The 25104-nt window shown below is 54.2% G+C and overlaps 1 protein-coding gene across 8 annotated transcripts in view; it reads right to left on the bottom strand.

Moving 5' to 3' along the window:
• The window catches only part of PLA2G6 (phospholipase A2 group VI), a 61195-nt gene that overhangs the window by 7185 nt on the left and 28906 nt on the right, over positions 1-25104 (bottom strand). For 7 of the 8 annotated variants that reach the window (XM_058741308.1, XM_058741307.1, XM_058741312.1 and 4 more), the window contains exons 4-12: positions 24877-25060; positions 23305-23492; positions 20806-20902; positions 19443-19625; positions 14264-14372; positions 12868-13032; positions 10887-10965; positions 8264-8427; positions 6543-6693 (exon numbers count right to left, since the gene is read on the bottom strand). In XM_058741308.1, coding sequence (XP_058597291.1) covers positions 6543-6693; positions 8264-8427; positions 10887-10965; positions 12868-13032; positions 14264-14372; positions 19443-19625; positions 20806-20902; positions 23305-23492; positions 24877-25060 — 1320 coding nt within the window. The remainder of the gene's footprint in view (positions 1-6542; positions 6694-8263; positions 8428-10886; positions 10966-12867; positions 13033-14263; positions 14373-19442; positions 19626-20805; positions 20903-23304; positions 23493-24876; positions 25061-25104) is intronic. The other variant, XM_058741311.1, reaches the window with a different exon arrangement.

Raw genomic sequence — 25104 nt, 5'->3', positions numbered from 1 at the left:
GATTCAAAGAAGTTTGAATTAGAGGGTGAGTACAGACCTACCACACAAATATAACCAAAGGAAGCTGATGTCACTGTACTAGTATCAGGACAAAGCAGGCTTTAAAGCAAAAAGCATTCCTAGAGGTAAAGAGAGCTGCTTCATAATAATAAAAGATCCCAGTCACTAGAAAAATACACAAAAATTTAAATATACATGCACTTAATTGCATTGTGTCAAAATATTAAAAGAAAAATTGACAGCACTAAAGGGCAAAAGGGCAAGTTCCCAGAGTAGGAGATTTCAACATGTCTCTCTCAATAATCGATAAAAGAAGTAGACAAAGAATTCTTAAGGATATGGCAGATTTGGACACTTATTTTATTTTATTTTATTTTATTATTATTATTTTTTTTATTTTAGAGAGAGAGTGCACATGTGAGTGGGAAAGAGGGGCAGAGGGAGAGAGAAAGAGAATCTTTTTTTTTTTTTAATTTTTTTTTTTTATTGTTTCTATTTACTTTTGAGACAGAGAGAGACAGATCATGAGCAGGGGAGGGGCAGAGAGAGAGGGAGACACAGAATCCGAAGCAGGCTCCAGGCTCTGAGCTGTCAGCACAGAGCCCGACGCGGGGCTCGAACCCACGGACTGTGAGATCATGACCTGAGCCGAAGTCGGACGCCCAACTGACTGAGCCACCCAGGCGCCCCGAGAATCTTTTTTTTTTTTAATGTTTATTTATTTTTGAGACAGAGAGAGACAGAGCATGAACAGGGAAGAGTCAGAGAGAGAGGGAGACACAGAATCCGAAGCAGGCTCCAGGCTCTGAGCGGTCAGCACAGAGCCCGATGCGGGGCTCGAACTCATGGACCGCGAGATCATGACCTGAGCCGAAGTCGGACGCTCAACCGACTGAGCCACCCAGGCGCCCCAAGAGAGAGAATCTTAAACAGGCTCCATGCTCAGTGTGGAGTCTGACACAGGGACTGATCCCACAACCCTGGGATCATGACCTGAGCCAAAATCAAGAGTCAGACACTCAATCGACTGAGCTACCCAGACGCCCCTGGAAATTTTCAGCAACATTTCTAGCCGATATGACTTGATCGATTTGTGCAGTACTTGGTGCCCAATGCAGAATCCATATTCTTTCAAATTAGATGTGGGACATTTATAAGAATTGACTGTACAAGTAAGTCCACAAAGCAAGTAATAACAAAAATACAACCGGAGAATTCCCTAAGTTTAGAAATTGAGAAATGTAGTTTTAAGAACAGAAGGTTAAAAATCAAGGAGTTAAAAAATAACACTGAAATAAAACCAAAGAGAGTGCAAGGAATAAAAATAAAAGCAGAAATAAATGAAATCAAAAAGCACACACAAGAGAGAACCAATAAATATCCAAGAATTGGTTTTCTGAAGGACCAGTCCAATGGAAAAGCCTATGGCAGAACTGGTAAAGACGAGAGAAGGTGTACATAATTGGGACTGAAGGGCCCATCACAGCAGATGCTGCAGACATTAAAAAGATAATAAGAGAATATTCTAAACAACTCTAGGCCAATGAATTTGAAGATCTGATGAAATGGACATATTCCTAGAAAAACATAACCAAAACCAACTCACGAAGACATTTAGAAATTCTACCACTAAAGAAATTAATCCCATCATCAAATATCCTCCCCGAAGCAAACTCCGGGCCTTGGTGACTTCCCTGGCAAATTCTACCAAATACTCAAGGAAGAATTAAGTCTTTCTTAGACCAACTTTTCCAGAAAATAGAAAATGAGAAACACTCCCTCAAAACCAAAACCCAGCAGCCCCCAATGGGAAAACACACGTCCCGCTCACTCGTGAACATGGGATGCAAAATCTAAACAAAATATTATTAGCCAACGGAGCCCCCCAGAATTCTCTCTGTCCAAGGCACCAGGCATTGAGAGCGGGATCTAGGAAAGGTACCTGTACACCCCTGTGGATAGCAGCATTATCCACAATGCTCAAAAGATGCAAACAACCCAAAAGGCCATCGACAGATGAACGGATAAACACAGTGTGGTGTATCCAGACAGCGGCGTGTTATTCGGTCTTAAAAAGGAAGGAAACTCTGACAGGTGCTACAACACGGATGAAACTCCAGGATGTTATGCTCCGTGGAAGGGGTCAGCTGCAAAAGGACAAATATTGTACGGTCCCCTTACAGGAGATCCCTCTAGAGTCATCAAAATCATAGAGGCAGAAAGTTGAACGGCGGTTGCCACGGATTGGGGGAGAGGCCAATGGAGGGGTGTTTAACGGGAACAGAGTTTCAGTTTTGCGGGATTAAAAAGTCTGGGAGGCCAGCTGCATACCAGTGTGAGTCTGCTGGGCACTTAGTCAACTGTACCTCGGACGGTTCAGATGACGCATTTTATGTTATGTATATTTTACCACAATTCAACACTGTAAAATAAATACGCGGTATCCCTAAAAATGGGTAATTTACAGTAGCACGAAACACATTAAGTACCTGAAACAGATACAAACACCCCATTGTGCTAGATCTCGACAGAGAAAATTACAAAGCCACATGGAGACACTTCAAACAAGTGGAATGCTTTCCTATATCCTCTGATTGGAAGGCTCCGCGTTTTCAGATGTCATTTCTCCCCCCACCCCAGATAAACGTACAGATTCAATGCGATCTTAATCAAAATCCCAGTAGGAGTTGATAGTCTGTAGAATTTGACGATCGGATGCTACCATTTCCGGAAGCACAAAGAGCAGCAAGTAACCCTTGAACCTCACATTGTGTGCCGCGCATGCTTTTACATAGTAACTTTTTTCCTCCTCCTGGAAACCCCACGAGGCAGGTCTACATTATTTCTATTTTTGAGAAGAAACTTCAGGGCATTTGCTCTTCTTCTTCTTCTTCTTCTTCTTCTTCTTCTTCTTCTTCTTCTTCTTCTTCTTTTTTAGTTTTATTTATTTTGAGGGAGAGAGAGTGGAGAAAGGGCAGAGAGAGAGAGAGAGAGAAAGAATACCAAGCAGGCTCCGCGCTGTCAGCAAAGAACCCGACGTGGGGCTCGATCTCTCACGTACGTGAGATCATGACCTGAGCTGAAATCAAGAGTCAGATGCTTAACCAACTGAGCCACCCAGGAGCTCAAAGCACGCGCTCTTAACTACTTCTCTATGGTGTCTCTAAGAACAGTCATGATACCCTTGGGGACGGACAAGGTGGGAGGCCTTGCTCTCCCAGATACCGGGAAAGTTGAACAACGGGAAAGTCAGGGCATGGGCACAGGGACCCAGCCCACGGAACAGAACACAGAAACAACCAAGCAAGGACCCCCGAGCCACCTCTGTGGAAGCATGGCCTGCAGAAATGGAGGGAAAGACGGGCTTCTTCACAGGTGAGGCTGGGGAAACTGGTTGTTCATGTGGGAAACATGAAATTGGGTCTCCCCTGATACAAAACCCAGTTCCAGGTTGATAAAGCCCTAAACGTGAAAGGCAGATCTTGAGAGATTTCTGAGCTGACAAGAAAATCGCTCCCTGCCTCAAGGTTAAGGAAGGGTTCTTGAACAGACATAAAAAGCACCAGCCATAAAAAGGAAAACATTTATAAATTCTACTCCATTACGAACATCCGTTCATCAGGGGCACCGGGGTGGCTCAGTTAAGCATCCAACTCTTGATTTGGGCTCAGGTCATGATCTCGTGGTTTGTGAGTTTGAGTCCTGCATCGGGCTCAGCCCTGGTCACTCAGATTCTGCTTGAAATTCTCTCTCTCTCTCTCTCAGCCCCTCCCCTGCTCATGCACTCCCTCTCTCTCTCAAAATAAACAAATAAACTTTAAAAAAAATCCATTCATCAACAAAACGCTGTAAAGAGAATGAAAGGTCAAGCCACAGAGTGGGAGAAAAGATTTCAAATCTATATACAAGATTTCACATCTATATACCCATCAAAGGACTAGTTTTTAGGATATAAATATCACTGGGACACCTAGGTGGCTCAGTCGGTTGTGTCCCACTCTTGATTTTGGCTCAGGTCATGATCCCAGGGTCACGGGATCGAGCCCTGCCATCAGGCTCCACACTGAGCGTGGAGCCTGCAATTCTTTCTCTTTCCTTTTGCCCCTCTCCCCTGCTCATATTCTCTCTCTAAAATAAAATAAAATAAAATAAAATAAAATAAAATAAATCATTAAGAAGCTTCTTAACCCCTCAGGGATGTGGGTTTGAGTCCCACATTGGGAGTAGAGATGACTTAAAAATAGATAGATACATACATACATACATACATACATACATAGAAGCCTCTTAACCCCCAAATCCCACAACCCCATTTTACCAAAAATAGGCAAAACATCTGAACAGGAAGTTTACAAAAGAGGAACGCAAACAACCTCTAAACATACACAAACGTGTTCAATCTCCGCAGTAAATCAGGAAAATGAAAATTCAGGCCACATGGAGACACCACCTTTCACCACCCCCACCCCCACCCCCGGATTTGTAAAGATAAAAACGTTTGATAACAACCAAACATAAACAAGAATGCAGAGCAACAGAAACTCCCAAACAGGGCTTAATGAGAGAGAAAACAGAAACCGCACTTTGAAAAAAAGAGTTGGTCAGAATCTATGAGCTGAAGCCATGCATTTTCTGAGAGGTGGAGACATGTACAGCCGTGGGTCAGAAATCAGGTCCGGAGGTGTTCACTGCAGGACTCCTCCCCAGAGGTCCAAAGTGGAAACAACCGAAATGTTGATGGAAGGTACTGGGAGAAGCAAACTGGGCATCGCCGTCCAGGGGAGTCCCCCACGGCAATGGAAATGAATGCAACACAGCTTCGCCCAGCAGCGGGGGCCACGCTGACAAAATGCGGCATGGACGGAGGGGAGCTAGAACATAAAATGCGTCCGTCCAAGCCCAGAGACAGGCAAGACCCAAACCACGCTGTTCAGGGCTGCAGTCACAGGCGGTGAAATTGTACAGGAAATCCACATGACCGCAGTCAGGAGGACAGCGCCCCCAAGCGGCAGGGCGGGGTTGTGATGGGGCTGGGGACGTGCTCAAAGGGCTTTTGGACTTGGCTGGTGGTTACCTGGGTGTTTCCTTTGTAATTATTCACTGAACTGGTTTATGTACTTTTCTAAATGTTTGTTCTATTTCACCATAAGAAAAAAGAGCAAAAATGTCTAGGATAAAATATATAAAAATGTTTTAAAAAGTTATCTTTGGGGAGCCTGGGTGGCTTAGTCGGTTAAGCGTCTGACTTCAGGTCGTGATCTCACCGTTTGTGAGTTCGAGCCCCGCGTCCGGCTCTGTACTGACGGCTCAGAGCCTGGAGCCTGCTTCGGATTCTGTGTCTCCCTCTCTCTCTGCCCCTCCCCTGCTCATGCTCTGTCTCTCTCTGTCTCAAAAATAAATAAAGACATTAAAAAAAAAATTTTTTTTAAACCAGTTATCTTTATGGGGTGCCTGGGTGACTCAGTCGGTTAACCGCCCAACTCTTGGTTTTGGCTCAGGTCATGATGTCACAGTTGGTGAGATCGAGCCCCGCATCGGGCTCCGCGCTGACAGCACAGAGCCTGCCTGGGATTCTCTCTCTCCCTCTCTCTCTCTGCCCCTCCTCTGCTCTGTCTCTCAAACTAAGTAAGATTTAAAATAAATAAATAAATAAATACATACATACATACATACATACAAAAATAGTTATCTTTTGGGTTTTACTACGTGGATGAGATTTTCCTCCTTCTTACTTTCTGTATTTGCCAGATTTTCTTAGAAGACTAGGTATTATTCTTAAATGGAAAAAAAGAAAAAGAAAAAAGAAAAAAAGCTTTATTATGAAAAGAAATCCCCCCTAAATTTCTAGGGCCTTGCTGACATGTTACTTCCTCCAGGAAGCCCCCGTGACCACCTTGCCCTCAGGCCCTCAGTTCGCTCTCTCTCTCTCTCTCTCTCTCTCTCTCTCTGACAGTCAGTCAGCTCATGAACACTTCTCAATGCCCTGCTCTGGGGCAGGCACTGTGCCAGATGCTGGGGGTGCAGAAGAAACACACGGCCATGTTTCTGCCTCAGGGAGCTCTAGCCTGGCGGGGAGACAGGCAAGAAACGGACGAGAAAGTAATTCTGGGGTGGGGAGTACTACAAAGAAATAGCTGTGCTGCAGGCTCTTCTGGAACTTCTCAAGCACGGGCGGCCCTGCGTGGCTGTCACTTTTCAGGTCAGTTACCTCCCAACCAGCCTGCAAACGGCGCACCAGCCTTTCCGCCCGGTGGTTGCACCTTTCACCCCCCACGGCGCACATGCGATGCCTGGGGCAGAGCCCTGCTCAGCAAAAAGGTCCTGAGTGTATGGTGGATCAGACGCGACCCCCTCGGACCTGGAGTGACGGTGTCCGCCATGTCCTCCAGAAGCCCCCTGTTCACTTGGGAAGAAGCGTCTCGCCTCCCCGGCCCCTCAGCTTTAACCAGACCAGGACAGGGAGCCCTCGGCCCCGCGGGGGAACAGCCGAAGGGCTGCCTACCCGGGGCCATGGCCACAGCGCTCCCGCTGAGGAGCCTTACTTGGGTTTCTTGACGTCGGTCATCTTGGTGTGCTCCCCAAACTCGCGCTTCAGGAACTCCTCCAGGGGCCCCGACTCGTAGGGCCGCGAGCCTCGGAACACCTCATCCTTCATGCGAAAGTACACGCTCCGCATGTAGGCCATGGACTTGCCTAGAACAAGATCGGGGAGACACGAGGGCCACGCCCTGACAGCCGCAGGACCACGGTGGCCGGCAGGGGATGGCAGGAGGGGACCGGATTGGCTCAGGCACTACCCAGGCTTGGGCTCCTGGGCCTCTCCTGGGAAACTTCCCGCAGAGGCAGAAATCTCCTTCAGCAGCCCCGTGGCTCTGGGCCTAATTCTGTGTTCCCAACTTTGTATTATTTTCCTTAGAGAGGGCCCTGAGAATGTAAGAGCTTGTAAACTGAATCTAGAGCCACCTCATGTGGCTCAGAACAGAAGGGCCAGCCCTGTCCTGTGGGCCTCTGTGGACAGCCAGAAGGAGCAGGCCGCACCTGGGCTGTGCGCGCAGAGGGGGCTGCGGAGAGGAGGGGGTCTGCCCGTCTGAGACTTCTCAAATCTCTCCCATAGCCCCTGGGAGTCTAAAGCAGGAAGTGACCCTTTCTGGACGAGGCCAGAACCTCCGCCGCGGACCTCCTGCCCCACCGAGCAGAGGCAGATCCGAGATAGCTTTGTGCTCATGGAAGGCACAACTGGAGACCCAGAGAGGGGATGTGGGCCCCCTGACGCTAGCAGTTTACTGACTGATAATCCTCCTCGTCCCGGAAGAGCTCGATGGGACGCTGCTCTCAGCCACCGGCTGAGCAGGCTGCCCCATGTCCCTGACACTCCGAACTGCTGGCCCGCGCCCTTTTCACACAGTGAATACCCAGGTACTTGTGGTTCCCCCAGGGGACTGGGGCTCCCTGAGCTAGAGCCTGCACCTGACCCATAGGCCCTGCCTGGGGGCAAGAAGGTCCTCTCCTGGTGCCTTCAAGACATGGGCGGGGGGCGCCTGGAGAGCCTGGAATCCGCCAGGCACTGGGGCAAGGACGGCAGGTTAGGGATGCCAAGGCAGAGGACAATTGCCTGGGTGGTTGCTGGCTCTGGGAGGGCCCCCCACAGGCAGCCCAGCTTGAGTGGAGACAAGAACTACCCAGAAGCCTGTCTGGTATGCAGGGCGCTGCGGTGCAAGGCCCTGTGGCCTTGGGAAGTGCTGGGCTGAGAGTCTAGGGGACCGTCCTAGCCCCAGTAACCCCATGGGTGGGCTATGTGACTTTGAGTCACCTCTCCCACCGGGGCCTTCATGTCTCTGGGGGTAAAATGAGACGTGTAGGCCGGGGCTCCGGCATTCCGTGGCTCTGTGGATCCTCCTCCCTGAGACCATCCACCATCGGGATGGTTTTCCTTATTTTCAGCAGGTTTTGAGGCCCTGAGGTGCCTGCCTCACAAGGCTATGGGCAGGAGTGGTGGAGGCATAAAAATGGTTCCTACACTGAAAGGCAACCAGTTCTGTCCCCTGTGGAGGGCAGGGCACCATGCCCCTAGCCTGCCTCCAAGCCCTTCTCTTTCGAGCCTCAGACCCCAACACCCTCACCCGCCCCACAAAGGGCTTACAGGCCTCCCCGTCCCCGGTGACTCTCTTTGCAAAGCCCTGAAAAGAAGCTGAGCCCAATGTGAGGGCAGATCCCAACCACCCCCCCCCCACCCTGCCCCCACCGCCCCCGGGGCCACCCTCACTGTGCAGAATGGCCAAGGCCAGGATGCCTCCAGTGCTGGTCCCCGCCACCCAGTCAAAGAGATCCTTGGTGGCGACGCCCGAGGCCTTCTCGATGGCAATGAGGAGCTGGATGATGACGAGGCCCTTCACGCCCCCTCCGTCCAGGCAGAGCAGGTGGTCGTGGCTGTGGTGGGGACAGCAGCGGGAGAGAAGAGGGCCCGTTAGAGCCCAGCTCCTTACGTGGGCCCGTGTCCCTGAGCATCTGTGACTGTGTGAGACAAGGCCCTGTGGAGCTTGTGCTACTGGGCTTTTAGGGGTGTGTGGGGGGGCAGGGGGCAGGTAGGGGGAGCGCAGTCAGTAAGGAAATAAACATATAGTATTTCAGGAGGGGGAAGAGCAGGAACAATGAAGGGAGCGGCCAGGTGTCACCTCAGCAGACACCTGGGTCTGTCTCTCCCACTGGGTTTTGGTCGGGCCTAGATTCCCAGTCGGGGGCCTGACCGGAAGCAGGTGCCTGAGAAAAGTCTGTCTGAATTAAACGAGGCTGGGGGAAGGGCTCTCCTGCAGCCAGGAACGGTGGTGGAGAGGGAGGAGGGGGGCAGGGAGGAAGCACCATCTCTGTGCCAGGGGCTGTGAGGGGCTTTCACCCACATGAATTCACTTAGATGTCCCACACCCCTTGGAGGCAGACGCTCCCTGCTACCCCTGTGCACGTCTGGGAAGGAGTGAAGCTCAGAGGTTAGGTGACCACCCAAAGTCACGAGATGGGGAAGCGATGTGGCCGGACCCAGACAGGGATGGGGGAAGGGGAGGGTCTGCTGACTCCTGAGTCACCTGCTGGGCAACACGACCCGACACGTCTCCCTCGGTCCTGCCGTGCCCAGCTCCCTGCCCTAAGGCTTCCACTGTCTGTGCTCAGACTAGGAAGCTTCCGTCTGGTCTCCTCCTCCTTCCATCTCAGCGTAAATGTCACCGCCCGGAGAAGCCTGCTCTGATGCCATTAGCACCCTCCGGCTCAGCCAGCTCCTTCTCCACCCACTTTCTTGCTGTAGAGCCCTTCTCCCTCCCACAAGCAGGCGGTTTTCCCTCGTTCACTTTCTCCCCCAGTGGGTGGGACAGAAGCTTCCAAGGGCAGGGACTGCCCTGCTCCGCGCAGCGCTGCCTTTCCAGTGCACTCTGGAGGCGTCCGATGGACTAACTGGTGAATGAAGGAGGCCCGGGTGGCCCACCTCTAGGGTCCGTCTTCTGGACAAGCTGCCCAGCCCCGCAGCAAGCCCAGAGCGTGGCAGGGGATGCTGGGCCGTCACTGGAGGCCTGCAGGGCCCATGACCAGGGGGCCAGGGCAAAAACGCAAGAGACCCTTCTGAGGATGTGGGGCTTACAACGGAGACGTCAGCCCCCAGGGAGCAAGGCTGAGCTACGAGGCTCGCAGCCTTTCGTGGGAAGGTCCCCACGGGGGTGTCCTGATTGTCGCCTCAGTCCCACCTCCAGGGAGAGTACTCAGGCTGCTGCAAACCATCTGAGTCCTGCTGGAGAATCTGCCTCCTCCCGTCTTACTGGTCGGGACGTTACCCTCCTCAGCCCCTGTGCAGGTGTGTGTGTGTGTGTGTGTGTGTGTGTGTGTGTGCGCGCGCACATGTGCGCGTACATGCAGGAAGTTCAGTGGGAGCAGAGAAGTACAATGCTGATGCAGCAGGTGCACCCCCACGGGGCACGTTACAGGGTGGCCTTGGAAACAAGTAGGACTTACCAAGGGGAAGCCAACCCTTCAGGCAAGGGGAGGCAGAACCACTTGCCACTGCCTGGCCCTAGGAGCAGGGGCTGTGTCTGCGGACTGAGAGCTTGCCCTGCGGGGGCCGGCACTACTGAGGCAGCCGGGAGAGTGCCTGCGGCAGCAGAAAGGGCAGGAACTCGCGAGCCGGGGGCTAGAGTCTCTGCTCCCACACTCATGGTGTGAGCTTGAGCAAGGCACTTCGCCTCCCGGGGACTCAGGTTCTGTCTGCGCGAAACAAGGATCCTAATCCCTCCCTAGGAAAGCTGTTAGGGACGTGGCACAGTCGCAAACGGAGAACAAGAAAGCAACTCTATCACGGAAAGGAAGACAGAGCGCAGTCGAGCGCACACACGTTTGTGCTCTGTGCTCCGGGAACTTGCCGCGCTGGCAGGCACCGCTTCTGAGGCCCCAGGGACCGCCCTCAAGGACAAAGGCCTCTGCTCTTTGTGCCCATCACGCAGGCCTGCCTCCAAGAACGGGCCTGGACGTACAGCAGGTGCTCGGGAAGTCCGCCCGGCCCACCAGCTCTGTGGAGGGAAGCAGGGCAGGGGCCAGGATGGAGGCAGAGGGAAGGAGGCTCAGCATCGCGGTGGGGATCTGGGTGACCTTCCCCAACAAACCAACACAAGGTCAGGAGGGACGGGACAGGCTTGCAGCCAGCTCTATCGTGTAACCCACAGCCCGCACGGTCCCTGATGAGAGAGCAGACCCAGGCTCTCCGAACACCCAGTCTCTTGGCTGTGAACTACAGAGGACACAGGCCACCTCATAGGGCTGTGGTGTGCACTAGACAACAGCCCCGAGCCTGCCGGAGGGCACCAAACAGAGGCCTGGTGCATGCGGTCCCCCTCCTTCCCTCCCCCACTTACGTCCGCTTCTCGTCCCTCATGGAGCTCAGGATGAACGCCGGCTTCCGGGCCCGGGAGATATGCATGATGTCCTGCAGTTCTGCGAGGCACAGGGCAGAGTGGGCTGGGGCCACGCAGGTGCCAAGCACCGCCCCCCCCCCCCCCCCCAATCCCACGGGCCCTGAGCAAATCTGGAGCTGAGCCCTCACCCTGCTGGCCCTAGGGGGCGCACCTTGCCCCCTGCCACCAGGAAGGGCCCTTTGTCCCAAGACACAGCTGAGCCAGAGGCCACGGGCCCCTTGGGGTGAAACGGGCTCGAGTGCAGAGGGTGGCCCCCTGCCCTGGGAAGCATCCCTCACCCCCGCCCGGCCACCTCCCAGATTCTCCGCAGTGCCTTCCTCCCAAAGCCCCAGAGCACAAGCACCCCTTCCGTGGCCGGTGTTTCCAGCCCACAGAGCACTTTCTCATGCATCGGGCAAGTGGAGTTGCTGACAGCCGCCGTCACCAGAATCCTTATTCCCAATTTACAGATGAGGCTCAAAGAGGCTACATAAACTCGTCCAAGGTCATTTAGCCCAAAGGAGTGAGTCAGGACACTCCTTTCGGTTTAAACCCACGAGCAAAGGGAGATAACCGACCACTCTTCAGAGGCTGCTCGCCCTGATCCCAGGTCTGGAACTTTCCTCAGCGGCCTCTCAGACCAGCCGCACCCACCCCTCTGCCCATGTTCTCCTCTGGGCCCGAGCCCGCCGCCCCCCCGGGTGGACTGGCTGCCCTCCTGGCCAGCAGCCCGGCCCCGGGGGCCTGGCCCAGCACCGCCATGCCATCGGATTCTGACTGCCCTCCCCACCACTGTGCAGAGTCTAGAAGCAGCAAAGCAGGAAGGCAGGCTGCAAGGCAGTGTGTATCTACCCTCACCAGAGCGGGTGGCCAGAGGGTGGGCGAGACAAGCGGAGACCGGCCAGGAGAGGCAGTGGCCAGAGTGCCAGGGGGAGGGTGGCCAAGGATGGTTCATGGTTCGGGCAGGCAGCTGAGAAGAGGCCACTAGAGCTACAGCTAACTCGGGGCTGGGCAGGCTCTGCAGCCCCTCCAGGCCCAGGGCGTTACCCATCGGACGCTGCGCCCCAGGCCCACCATCCAGCCTGGCGTGGGTGACTGCCTGCCTGTAAAATTGAGAGATAAAGATGGGGTTGGGAGGGGGGGCAGGTCCTAGACGGGGACGGGCAGGGGAGCGGAGAGGAGGGGCCAGAAGGACAAACTGTGGCCGCGGGCTCTGCTCTCCTGACTCCTGGCTAGGCTGGGCCATCCAGGCTACAGGTGCTGGTGTCTGCTTCCACAGCAGCGGAGAGAAAGGCCAGCTTGCCAAGGACTGGTTGCCGACAGCCCTATCCAGGGGACCCGGCTCTCACACAGTCTAGGCCGTGGCTGGGTCAGCCCACAGAAAGCCCAGAGACGGGACCCCATCTCCTTGGGGGCCATCTCCACGGGCACCAAGGTCACCTAGGGGCAGATGCAGGTTGCCTGGCCATGTTCAAAAGCCTGTAGGTCACCAAAGGGCCAGCAGGGGACAGACACACAGGCCCCAGGCCTGACAGAGACACAGCAGCACGGCAGACACACTCCTCATTGAAGCCAGAGGGCCAGGGGTGCCCGACCCCAACAGCACTCCTCACCGCCCCACCCTGAGCTCCCAGTGCACAAGAGGCCGAGACAGTCCTCACTGCAAAGGTGCCACGGGGACGCCCAGACCGGAGACCATGTTCAGAACATCCTCTCAGGAGAAATGGACTGCGGGCCATTAGCCAGGGGCCCCTCTCCCCCCAGGCCTCTGGGCTCCGTGGGTGCTGGCTGCCTCCAGAGGCTGACGAATCCTGCCCCAACCTCCCTCGTTCCTTTCAACAACTTCTACCCTGGGCCCCGTTTCCTTCGCATCAGGACTGCTCCGATCCCAGTGCCTGGGGACCAGCTGGAGAGGAGGGAGTGTGGCAGGAAAGAGGCCTACCTAGGTTGTTTAAGCTGATCGGTGGGGGCTGAGATCTTTCCTGGGAGAACAAGGAGTGATGTGTCGCAGTGGAGCACTGCTCCGAGGGGGCCCCTTGGGTGAGTGGGAGGCGGTGGTCGGCCCCTACGTTTTTCAGCAGAGTTAAGAGCGTCTTCCTGGTAACAACTAGTAAGGTTTGGGGGAGGGGAGATCGCACAGGATCACAAATGATGTCAACAAGCAAGTGAGAGGCCCCTCCTTTCCATACACGGTCCCCTCTCTCATCTACCAGGCGGCCTGGGTATGTGGGGGAACCGGGCGCCCGGGAGGCCTGACCCCACCCTGACAGGGCATGCTGACTCCAGTCGCCTGTAGCCCAATAGCTTCCTGGGGCCCAGGGCAGGTGCTGAGGTCGACCACAGAATCTGGAAAGGGGTCGAGGTTACCCGGTCTGAGTATTTGGGGTCCCCCTCTTTCCCTTCACTTCTGGTCAAGAAAACAGGACTCCCCCCTCCATACACACATCTCTACAAGCTACCATGAACAGTCAGGAATCAAAAATTTAAAAACAGGAAAAAACAAAACAAAACAAAACAAAACAAAACAAAAAACCCACGACAATGGGGCGCCTGGGTGGCTCAGTCAGTTAAGAGTCCAACTCGTGATTCGGGCCCACGTCATGATCTTGTGGTTTGTGGGATCGCACCTCGTGTCGGGACTGCACGTACGGCAATTCTCAAAACTGCCGAATGCAGCGTCCCTCCCGGGGCTCGAAAGGGACGAGCCAGTCCGCGGGCATTTACCCTCATCTAACAGACAGGGTAACTAAAAAGGATGTTTTCAGGAAGTAGCACACACACACACACACACACGTGCGCACACACAGTCACCTGCGCGCCCACGGCAGCCTCCACGGCTCCCTGAAACCCCCCGAGGGGCCCCGGGCTTCTGCTGAGGATGATCTTTCTCCAGCCCGGACGCCAGGGCTCACCAAGCGAGCATGCAGTGTGTGCCTCAAGCCCGCGTGCACACACACTCGTGTAGCGGGCATGCATCCACCCGCGGTTCTTCCTGCCAGTGGCTCCATCCGGGAATTACTGCCTCCCCCACCTGCCTCCCCCCGCGTCCTGGCACCCGGAGGTGGGATGAGGGCGGCACAGAAGGGGACACTGGCTTGGCAAGCCCCTTGGAGGGTCCCACCTACTGGGTATGGCCCTTGTGCTCGGGCACAGGGAAGCTTCCCCTCTCTGCCTTCCAGGTGCTCCTGGAAACCCTACGCAGGGAGCAAGTGGGGTGGGTACAGACAGGATGCTGGTGCCGGGCTGCTGGGACCACCCCTCCTCCCCAGTGCATGCATCATCACCACCCCCCCCCCACCCCCCGCCCCAACTCTGGGACCGGAGTGCAGGGCACTTACGTTTGCTGATCTTGGAAGCTATGAAAGCAGGAGTCTCTCCGAGGTCATTTGGGGTATCCACCTCTGCCCCAAACACAATGAGGGCCTTGATCATCTCCACGTTGTCTTTCTGTTGGGGATGAAGTGAGGGGGAAAATCCAACGGCTCAGGGAAAGGAAGAGAAAAAGGACGCCAGCCTCTTCCGCTCTGCCTACCGACTCGGCGGGCCTCTCACGGCACGGCAGAAGGTGCTAGAACCCTTCAGGTCCCCCACCCGTTTAATAACCCAGGCAGAAGCTGGAAGTGACTCACCCCAGGTGCCAGCCCCACCAGCTCCTGGAAGGAAGCAGTGCATCAATGACCCCCGCCCCAGGGGCCACGGGGCCACTGAAGGGTCAGCTGCTGATCACTTCCAGAAGCAGCAGCAAAGGGTGAGCGGGGGAAAGGGAAGGCTGTCTTGTCCATCAGGTCTAGGGTGCCACTTCTGAGGGGGTAACTGGGCACACGTCCTCCCTGACGGCAACCTCCAAGGGCAGCTTGCCTCCAAAGCGCATTAACATCGGAGGCTGGGCGGGGCAGGGTGGGGCGTGGTTTCCCAGAACAAGCCAATCAACTGGCTGCCTGGAGACCGTGCTCTGGTCTTATCAACTCCCTCTTGCTGGGGGCTGATCTCCTGGCTTGGAGAATGAAGACTTGTGTCTAGAATGCAGTTTTCCAAATAGTGGTTCATGTACATTAGGATTTATACGGGCACTGGTGATTATGCATGCTTGAGTCATTAGTTACGCATTTCTGTCTTGGTTTCCTTCTTTTCGTGTCACTGGTTTACCACTTACGGTGGCGACAGAACATCTCCTTTGAAATAAATTTAAGTAAGATTTAAAAGCAGGCCAACTTAGGGGCGCCTGGGCGGCTCAGCGGGTTAAGCGGCCAACTCTTGATTTCAGCTCAGGTCATGGTCTCACGGTTTGTGAGATCGAGCCCAGCATTGGGCTCTGCACCGACAGCGTGAAGCCTGCTCGGGATTCTCTCCCTCTTTCTCTCTCTGCCCCTTCCTGGCTGGTGCACACACGTGCTCTCACTCTCTCTAAAAATAAATAAATAAAGACTTTATAAAAATAAGTTAATAAAAGCAAACCAACTTAAAGAAATGATTGAGCACTAATTGTGCAAGTGACACATCAACGTGCCAAAAAATGTGAGGCTGGTCTGCAAGTTCCTGAGGTATGGGAACCAGTGAATGTCAGCAGTCCTCAAAGTGACACGTGTGCCCCCCCCCTCCGCCCCCCACCGAACGTGTGAGACCCTCTAGAGGGTTTGTGAGGTTCAAACTGTTTTCACAGGGACCTCTGGCTGGCTCAGTTGGAAGAGTGTGCGGCTCTTGATCTTGGGGTTGTGAGTTTGAGCCCCAGGTTGGGCGTAGAGATTACTAAAAATAAATTTTAAAAAAAAACCTGCTTTCATAAGACTATCAAGATGGTGTTTGCTTCTTGCATTGTGTTGACTTTAGCACTGATGGCATAAAAACAATGATGGATAAAGCTCCTAGTGCCATAGCAAGACGGTGACACCGTTGTGGTGTTTTTCTCTGCCACTCACTAGCAGTAAAAAATCAACCAATTAACAGGTGCCTGGGTGGCTCAATAGGTTAAGCATCTCAGGTCACGATCTCATGGTCCCTGAGTTTGAGCCCCGCGTTGGGCTCTGTGCTGACAGCTCAGAACCTGGAGACTGCTTTGGATTCTGTATCTCCATTTCTCTGTGCCCCTCCCCTGCTTGCACTCCGTCTCTCTCTCTCTCTCTCTCTCTCTCTCTCAAAAATAAATAAAGACATTTTAAAAAATCAGCCAATTAATTAAAAAGCCAGTCTCACTTTGGAATGCCCTTCATGAAGCAGTAAGAATGAATTTTATTACGATTTGACATCGTGTACTTGTGTTGTAAGATAGAGAGAAAGCCTGGGCATTTCTGTGGCATACCAGAGTACAACTGTTATCTTGAGGAAAAGCACGTAGGCAATTTGCTGGAGTTGTGAGCAGAAGCACGCGTTTTTTTCCCCGGGAACACCATTTTTATTTGAGACTATGACTGACAAACTACGATTGTTCAGCCTTGGGTATCCAGAAGACGTGTTCTCAAAAATGAACGCAGTGAGCCTGGCACTTCAAGAAAGAAAAACATCTGATGATATTTTGTGCCAATGACAAAATTCAAGCTTGCAAACAAAAATGGCAATTCCAGAAAACTTGTATATGCCACAAGTGGGCTTGACAGCTTTGACGGCTTCCCCAAACTGAAAGGTTTTTCTGATGAGATCAGTGGGGATATTTACAAATGTGGGGTTTTGATAGCGTCTGATGAAATGGGTCGCCGTTTCTACGCATACATGGTGAACCGGTATTTTCCAAGGAAATTACGCATGGGTAAGAGATCCATGCCAAGCACAAGAGATACCGGTGGAATAAAGTATTTAATGTAACAAAGTGTGAAAAGCTCCTGGAGATGGCTGTTCTGCCCACTGCAACTGACTTGTCAGAAACTACCCTTGTCCAGTTTTGGTGCAACATCAAAGAATATCCATGATTCTCTGAAAAGGTGCAACTGTGCATCTTTTCCAACATAGCATTGGGAGGCCAGATTTTCTTCTTATCCCCCAACATATATTCAACAACATATTGCAAGAGAATAAATGTAGCAGAAGATAGGAGGCTCAGTATGCCTTCTCTGAGGCCAGGCATTAAAAAGATTCACGAAGATGTAAAAGGATGCCAACTCTTCTGGATTGTTTTTTGTTTTGGAAAATAAAGTTGTTTTGCATAAAAATGTTATTTAATTTGGCTAGCTTGTGATTGGTGAATTGTTATTTTTAAATGAATCGATATTTTGAGGGGGACCTGGGTGGCTCAGTCCGGTAAGCGTCTGACTTCGGCTCAGGTCATGATCTCACAGTTCGTGAGTTCAAACCCTGTGTTGGGCCCCGTGCTGACAGCTCAGAGCCTGGAGCCTGCTTGGGATTCTGTGCCTCCCCCTCTTTCTCTGTCCCTCCCCCACTCATGCTCTGTCCCTCTCTCAAAAATAAGCATTAAGATTTTTTTTTAATAAGTGAATTAATATTTTGAAAATGTCTTATGTTTAAACTCCAATCTATGGCCAACAGGCACATGAAAAGATGCTCAACGTCGCTCCTCATCAGGGAAATACAAATCAAAACCACACTCAGATATCACCTCACGACAGTCAGAATGGCCAAAATGAACAAATCAGGAGACTATAGATGCTGGCGAGGATGTGGAGAAACGGGAACCCTCTTGCATTGTTGGTGGGAATGCAAACTGGTGCAGCCGCTCTGGAAAACAGTGTGGAGGCTCCTCAAAAAATTAAAAATAGATCTACCCTATGACCCGGCAATAGCACTGCTAGGAATTTACCCAAGGGATACGGGAGGACTGATGCATAGGGGCCCTTGTACCCCAATGTTTATAGCAGCACTCTCAACAATAGCCAAATGATGGAAAGAGCCTAAATGTCCATCAACTGATGAATGGATCAAGAAATTGTGGTTTATATACACAATGGAGTACTACGCGGCAATGAGAAAGAACGAAATATGGCCCTTTGTAGCAACATGGATGGAACTGGAGAGTGTGATGCTAAGTGAAATAAGCCATACAGAGAAAGACAGATACCATATGGTTTCACTCTTATGTGGATCCTGAGAAACGTAACAGAAACCCATGGGGGAGGGGAAGAAAAAAAAAAAAAAAAAGAGGTTAGAGTGGGAGAGAGCCAAAGCATAAGAGACTCTTAAAAACTGAGAACAAACTGAGGGTGGATGGGGGGTGGGAGGGAGGGGAGGGTGGGGGATGGGTATTGAGGAGGGCACCTTTTGGGATGAGCACTGGGTGTTGTATGGAAACCAATATGACAATAAACTTCATATATTGAAAAGAAAATAAACTCCAATCTAATAAATATAGATGGATAAAATCCATATAAACAAAAAAATCTTTGGGATCTTCAATAATTAATTTTTTACACTATAAAGGGACCACATAGACCCAAAATTTTGAGAACTGATGGACTAGATCATTCTAATGGCTCATTCACTGCTGAAAATGGCCATGGTTTTATTTACAGTTTCCACCTCCCAGGGTAACAGTGTCTCCACCACAGTGATGGCCTTTGCTATAAAACAGGATGTCTTTGAGTTTGCCCTAAATCTACATCTTTAATTTTTTTTTTTAACATTTACTTACTTTTGAGAGACTGAGAGAGACAGAGCATGAGCAGGGGAGGGGCAGAGAGACAGGGAGACACAGAATCCGAAGCAGGCTCCAGGCTCTGAGCTGTCAGCACGCAGCCCAACGCGGGGCTCGAACCCACGAACCGTGAGATCATGACCTGAGCCGAAGTCGGATGCTTTACCAACTGAGCCACCCAGGTGCCCCAAATCTACTTTTAGAGTCCCAGATGCCTCTCCAACTCCATCGCTTGGAAATCTGTTGAACATACTTATGTATACACGGTATTGCTACGGAATGGGAACACACACACATCCGTAACATAGTAAGAGTCCCTTCCCCGTATTCCTTATGTTCATACTCCAGTTGTCTATCCAGACTGGAGGGGGGGAACTCTGCTCTGTAATAAACCAAATGCCGCAGCCAACACCTACCATGGGCCACGGAGATGTACAAGTAGACCCTGCCTCCCAGGAGCTTACAGCCCCCCCAGGGAGATAGAAACAGTATGCAGACGGGTATTTTTCCCTGATGCAGGAGAGGAGAAGTGACATCTGAGGGTTGCCCACGGTGCCAGGTACCACATGTGTCGTCTGGACATTCCTCCTGGGGTTACCGAGCATCCACCGCTCACTCCGCAGCCAGTACCGACACCCCCGGTTTCCAGATGAGGAAATCGAGGCTGACAGGGGTGACGTGACTTGCCCAAGGCCACAGCGGGTAGCCAGAGCCATCGCACCATGCACTTGTCACATGGGGGACGCGGGAGCCAGAGGGACAGGGGCATAGAGGAAGGAGACGACACTCTGGGCTGAAAGGGGGACACGGAAGGTTCCTAAGGGGGAAGGCAGGTCTGAATGGAGTGTAGGCAGGTAAGAAGATTCTGAGAGGCGGGGAAAGGAAGAGGGTGTCAAGGGAGGGAGCGACGGGTAGCCCCCCACCCACCCCTGCAGGCTCACCGACATGGCCAAGTGCAGCGGCGTGTTGCCGTGCTCTCCGCGGGCGTTGGCGTTGGCCCCGTAGGTCAGCAAGGCCATGACACAGTCCAAGCGGTTGCGCATCACGGCCACATGCAGGGCTGTGTTCCCCAAGCTGCTGGTGCCGTTCACGTCGCAGCCCCGCTTCAGCAGCATGCGGGCCATCTGCGGGAGAAAGGGTCCACGCCCAAGGAGGCGGTCACTAAGGGCGGCAGTGGCCGGCGACACCTGGGGGCTGCCACTGCCGCCCTGAGCGGCCGTCAGGTATCGGGCCTCCAGAAAGCACTAGCAACAAGAGCTCAGGTGGCAGGCCCCAGTTCTGGGGGTGGCCCTACATCTTGGCTCCCACATCATCAGCAGGACGGTAGAGGACAAAGAGCTGATTTGTGCTGGCTGATTTAAGGGGCTCCCGGGTCCTTTCCTGGAACTAACGGGACCCGACGCATCTCAGCAAAGTCCCACAACTTGCCCTGCTCCCTGTGACCTTCCCTGGGATCCTGCCAAAGTCTGGCCACTCCCTGGGCCTTGGCGACACCTGCACGCCCCACAGCCCTGGGGAGCCTGGGACGCGGGGAGGGGCGTGGCCTTTGGAGCCTGGGACGGGGGCGAGGGGCGTGGCCTTGGGAGCCTGGGCCCTGGGGAGGGGCGTGGCCTTTGGAGCCGGACAGTCCTGAGCCCACAGCTCAGCCTTACTTCCTCCCAGTCCTGGGAGCTTGGGTAGGCCGTCACACCCTCTGGACCTCAGTTTTCTGTGGCAATAGAAATGCAAGTCCCTACCTCACAGAGGGGTGACAACGAATGACAACTCGTACACTCGAACACGAAAGGCCGGACTTGGCGTCTCGCTCAGGGCGGGAAGGAGGTACCCTGAAGAAGTTGGCAATCTCCTCCCTCCTGGCCCGTCACAACGGACCACAATCTCTGGGGCATCCAGGGCCCTGTTGAGCTGTGCTTCCTGGAGGTGAGGGACCAGAGGCCTCCACCCTCCCAGGGGCATGGAGCTTGGCTTAGGGGCGGCCCGTGGAATCGCTGCCCCACCAGGCTCTCTGTGGGCACAGCCAGTAGCAGCACCAACTTCTGTTTGGCACTTTATGAAGCCTTTTCTCACACGTCACCTCGCTGATTTCACGCCTCCAAAGCCAGGCCATAGGATCCCCAATTCACACAAAGAACCCACAGACAGGACCCTGAGCCTGCGAGCAGCAAAGCCTGCGGGACCACTATGAGATCAACCCCCCAGAATCATCTCAGGGACCTCCTTCCCGCAGGCAGCTGAGGAACATGGGGCCCTGGGCCCTGCCCCCTGCCCCCTCCCCCCCACCACTCACCCTCAGACTCTGCCTACCTCTGCGTTCTTGGCCCAGTGGAGGGGGCTGGCTCCATAGCGAGGGTCTTTGCTGTGGATCTGGCTGCTGTCCATGCTGATGATCATTTCAGCACACCTAGGGGGAAAAGGAGCCAAGGGGCAGTATAGAAGGCCATGGGATGGTGGGAGGTGGCCTGGGGATGGTGGGAGGTGGCCTGGGGATGGCTGGAAAAGGCCACGACTTGGGGGCTTCAACCACTGGGGAAGAAGAGTTTCTGCAAATAAAGTTGCAACAAAACCAACCAGCACGTGTGCTGTGGTATGTCCAGGGTATCCTGAGCCCCTATACACAGCTCAAGCCCCCGCCTCCAGGAAGCCTTCCCTGACGGCAGCAATCGGCCATGATCACTCTTACTGGTGCTGGCTTTAGGGTCAAGCCCCAGCCTCCTCCCTGGTGATCTCTAGAAAGTGGCTGAGGCCGTCTGCGACACGGGCGCGGTCCTAGCCGGACTCGTGGGGGTTGAGGGAGAGAAGACATTTCATTTCTGCGCCTGGCACGTGGTCGCCCTCCATCCCCTGGCCCTCCCTCCGCTCCTGCTGTTTCACACAGTGACCTGCGTCCTGCGGGAAGCACAGGCACAGCAATTAAGGCTGCGGCGACTTCCCACTCCCGGGCGTACAGCCAAAGGAACGGAAAGCAGGGACTCAGACAGATACTCGTTCCCCCACATTCCTAGCAACACTGGCCAAAAGGGGAGACAACCCAAGTGCCCGTCAACAGATGGAGGGGAAAACAAAATGTGGTCCATCCGTATATTACTCTGCCTTAAAAGGGCAGGGAATTCTGATACGTGCTACAACACTAACGACCCTTGAAGACAGCTGGCAAAGTGAAAAGTCCCTGGCCCCAACCTGGCTCTGTGAAGGTCAGCCGAGTTGACACTAACAGCGGAGGGGCTCCCAGATGGGAGCGGGGACGGAACCCCTCTCTGTGGCCCTGACACCTGTGATCGCTGCCACCAGCTGCCGCGCGGTGGCAGAGGGATGGCCCCGCCGGGGCCCTGGGAGGACGCGGCTGTGGCAGGAGTCGGGCACGCCCGAGGTGTGAGGCTCCCTGCGTCGTCTCATGTGCGACAACCCCTTGCGATCTCTGCCAGCCCCACAGGGGAGACCTGGCAGGGGAGAGAGGAATGCGGCTAGGGGTGTCCAAGGAAGGCACAACGTGGGCAATTCCAGGCCCCTGGACAGCAAGGCTTGGGGAGGCTGAGCTGAGCAAGAGGGAGGCCGCCGTGTTACGTCTCAGTTATGACACGGCATCACCCACCACCTGTGCCCGTTCCGGCTGCAACCTGCCCCCGGGGAACCTGACCCCTGGGGGTGAGGTGTTAGTACTGTCTCCAACCGTTTGGTCAGGTCGTTCTGAAAGTTCTTCTCCATCTTGGCTGTGCTGGGGAGGACATGGCAAGGGGGGCTGGCCCAAGCTTGGACCAGACCTTTGAGGGGATGGCGTCGCCAGAGGGGCCGGCACGGTGGGGGCAGACTCCAGAAGAGGAAGAGCCTGAGGGACGGCCAGGCTTGCCCCCGCCCCCATGTGCGGGCAGCCCTCTCTCCTCTTCCCCCTGCCTGTTTAGCACAGCCCAGAAGGACCGGGTGACCTCTGTGTCTCCTGTCCCAGAGCTGCTTTCTTTTCCGTCTAAGGCCAGCGCCTAGCACAGTGTCCGGACTGTGGGACCGACTGCCTCGTTCATTCATTCATTCAGTCAGCCATTCCAGACGCGTTCCCACTGGGCCACATTTTAAGATATTCCTCTCTTTTCTCACCCCCCACTCCCCCCACACACATGCATACACACATACCCACACTCCACATGGAGAATCTTCCCGAGAACAGGGTTCCCCAGGTCTCGGGAGAAGGGAAGAAGCCCCAGATTGGTCTGGGGCTCCCCACGGCATGCGCCTGGTACCTGCCTCCCAGCGGTGCCACCAGCCAGGAAAGATGGGGCAGATGGGGCTCTGGGCCACCTTGCCAAGCATTCCTGGGCCTCGAGCCAGGAAGCTACAGAAGCCACAGGGCAGCACTGTAGCCAGGAAGGGGTTCGGATCGGGCTGGTGGGCTTGGGTGCGAGAGGACCCAGGTCGGGTGGGCCCCTCCCTGGGGCTGCATGTGACTCCAGCCCAGGAGGACCACCTGGGGGAGGTGGAAAGGGGAGGAACCCCAGGGAGGATTTGGATCGTTCTTCTCCAGTTTGGGAGAGGGAGGTTCGTGGCCAGAAATTAAGGTGCGTTACGGAAAACATCTGAAAGCTCTGCTCTTTCAACAGCTGACTTTCTGGACGGAGATTCACACCTGCTACACATTCATCGAGCACTCTGTTTGTGCCAGGCCGGCCCTGGGCACCAGCATCTGATACACATCTAATGAGCCTGGGGAAGCCACTGCTCACTTGGGCGTGAGGACAAGAGATGTCAGAGCTAGAGAGCCAGCCAACGGGGTGGGGGGTGGGGGGCGGGGTGGGGGGCGGGGGGGAGCGGTCTTACCCCTTATGGGAGAACTTCATGGCTGTGTGGATGGGGTAGCCACTGGGCCCCATGACGTTGCACCGAGCGTTACAGAGTAACAGTACTCGGACCATCTCTTGCTTCCCCATCTGGCAGGCCAGGTGCAGTGGGGTCTGCCCTTGGTTGTTCACCTGGTTCAGGCCGGCCGATGCGTTCTTCCCTAGGAGCTGACAGAGGGAGACTGGGGTGGGCTGGGGCCTGACAGAGGCAAGCCCCCTGCGTGACCCTCCCCAACACCTTCCGGGCCAACCCCCTCCGCCGACTTGAGGGGAAGGGAAGTCTGCCGATGAGATAACACGGGTAGGATTATAACCCGGGTAGGAACGTTAAGGGAAGCCCCGGAGAAAGGAGGTTTGGAGGCAAACAGGAAGCTGTCTGTGCCAGCCGGCTGGGGGGCTGGTCCGCCACTGCTGTGGCTCGTGGGAAAAATTCCTGGGGGTGCCTGGATGGCTCAATTGGCGGGGTGTCTGACTTCGGCTCAGGTCACGATCTCACGGTTCGTGGGTTCGAGCCCCACGTCGGGCTCCGTGCTGACGGCTCGGAGCCTGGAGCCTGCTTCAGATTCTGTGTCTCCCTCTCTCTCTGCCCCTCCCCAGCTTGCACTCTGTCTCTGTCTCTCTCTCTGTGTCTCTCTTTTTTTTTTTTTTTTTTTTTTTTTTTTTTTTTAAATTTTTTTTTTTTTTAATGTTTTTTTTTTTTTTTTTTTTTTTTTAATTTTTTTTTTTTTATTTTTGGGACAGAGAGAGACAGAGCATGAACGGGGGAGGGGCAGAGAGAGAGGGAGACACAGAATCGGAAACAGGCTCCAGGCTCCGAGCCATCAGCCCAGAGCCTGACGCGGGGCTCGAACTCACGGACCGCGAGATCGTGACCTGGCTGAAGTCGGACGCTTAACCGACTGCGCCACCCAGGCGCCCCTCTCTGTGTCTCTCAAAAGTCAATGAACATTAAAAAAAAATTAAATAAAAAAATTTTTCTGGGGGCGCCTGGGTGGCGCAGTCGGTTAAGCGTCCGACTTCAGCCAGGTCACGATCTCGCGGTCCGTGAGTTCGAGCCCCGTGTCAGGCTCTGGGCTGATGGCTCGGAGCCTGGAGCCTGTTTCCGATTCTGTGTCTCCCCCTCTCTCTGCCCCTCCCCCGTTCATGCTCTGTCTCTCTCTGTCCCAAAAATAAATAAAAAATGTTAAAAAAAAAAAAATTTCTGAATTAAGAAACTTAAAAGGGGGTTGTTCCCAGGGATGGGCACTGGAGATCTGGTCCCACTGGACCATGAGCCCCTCCAGGAAAGGCTGAAATGAATTCACCCAGCCCAGGGTCAGGCTTGGTGGGTGCCTGGGACAAGCTGAACTAAACTGACAGGCTGGACTGGACCTCTGACTCCATTTCCTGGGTTGGAGGACCTCCCGAGGGTGGTCAGAGTACAGTGACCAAGGATGTGTCTCTCCTTGGCGAGCATGAGGAGGGAAGGGAGGAGAGGGTACACCCTCCAGGAAGGAGCTCGGGGTCAAGTGGGGACAGCGGGGTGTGGCCAGCACCGGTCACCCCCGCTCACCTGCAGCACCTGGGAATTGTCCCCCTGGACGGCGTAATGAAAGGCAGTCTCTCCGTTGTTGTCCGTGACGTCCATCTGGGCGTGGCAGTACTGTACCAGCTCCGCCAGGATCTCCCCGTCGCCCTTGCGGCAGGCCAGGTGCAGGGGGGTACAGCCCTCCTCATTCTCCCTGCTATTGGCACAGCTGTGGCGGTGGGGGGGGGGGGGGGGAGGGAAGGAGGGAGGGGC

This window comes from Neofelis nebulosa, chromosome 8, assembly GCF_028018385.1.
Source record: "Neofelis nebulosa isolate mNeoNeb1 chromosome 8, mNeoNeb1.pri, whole genome shotgun sequence".
NCBI lineage: Eukaryota > Metazoa > Chordata > Mammalia > Carnivora > Felidae > Neofelis > Neofelis nebulosa.
Note: the sequence above shows the minus strand (reverse complement) of the source record. Positions and strands in the feature narration are given on the sequence as shown.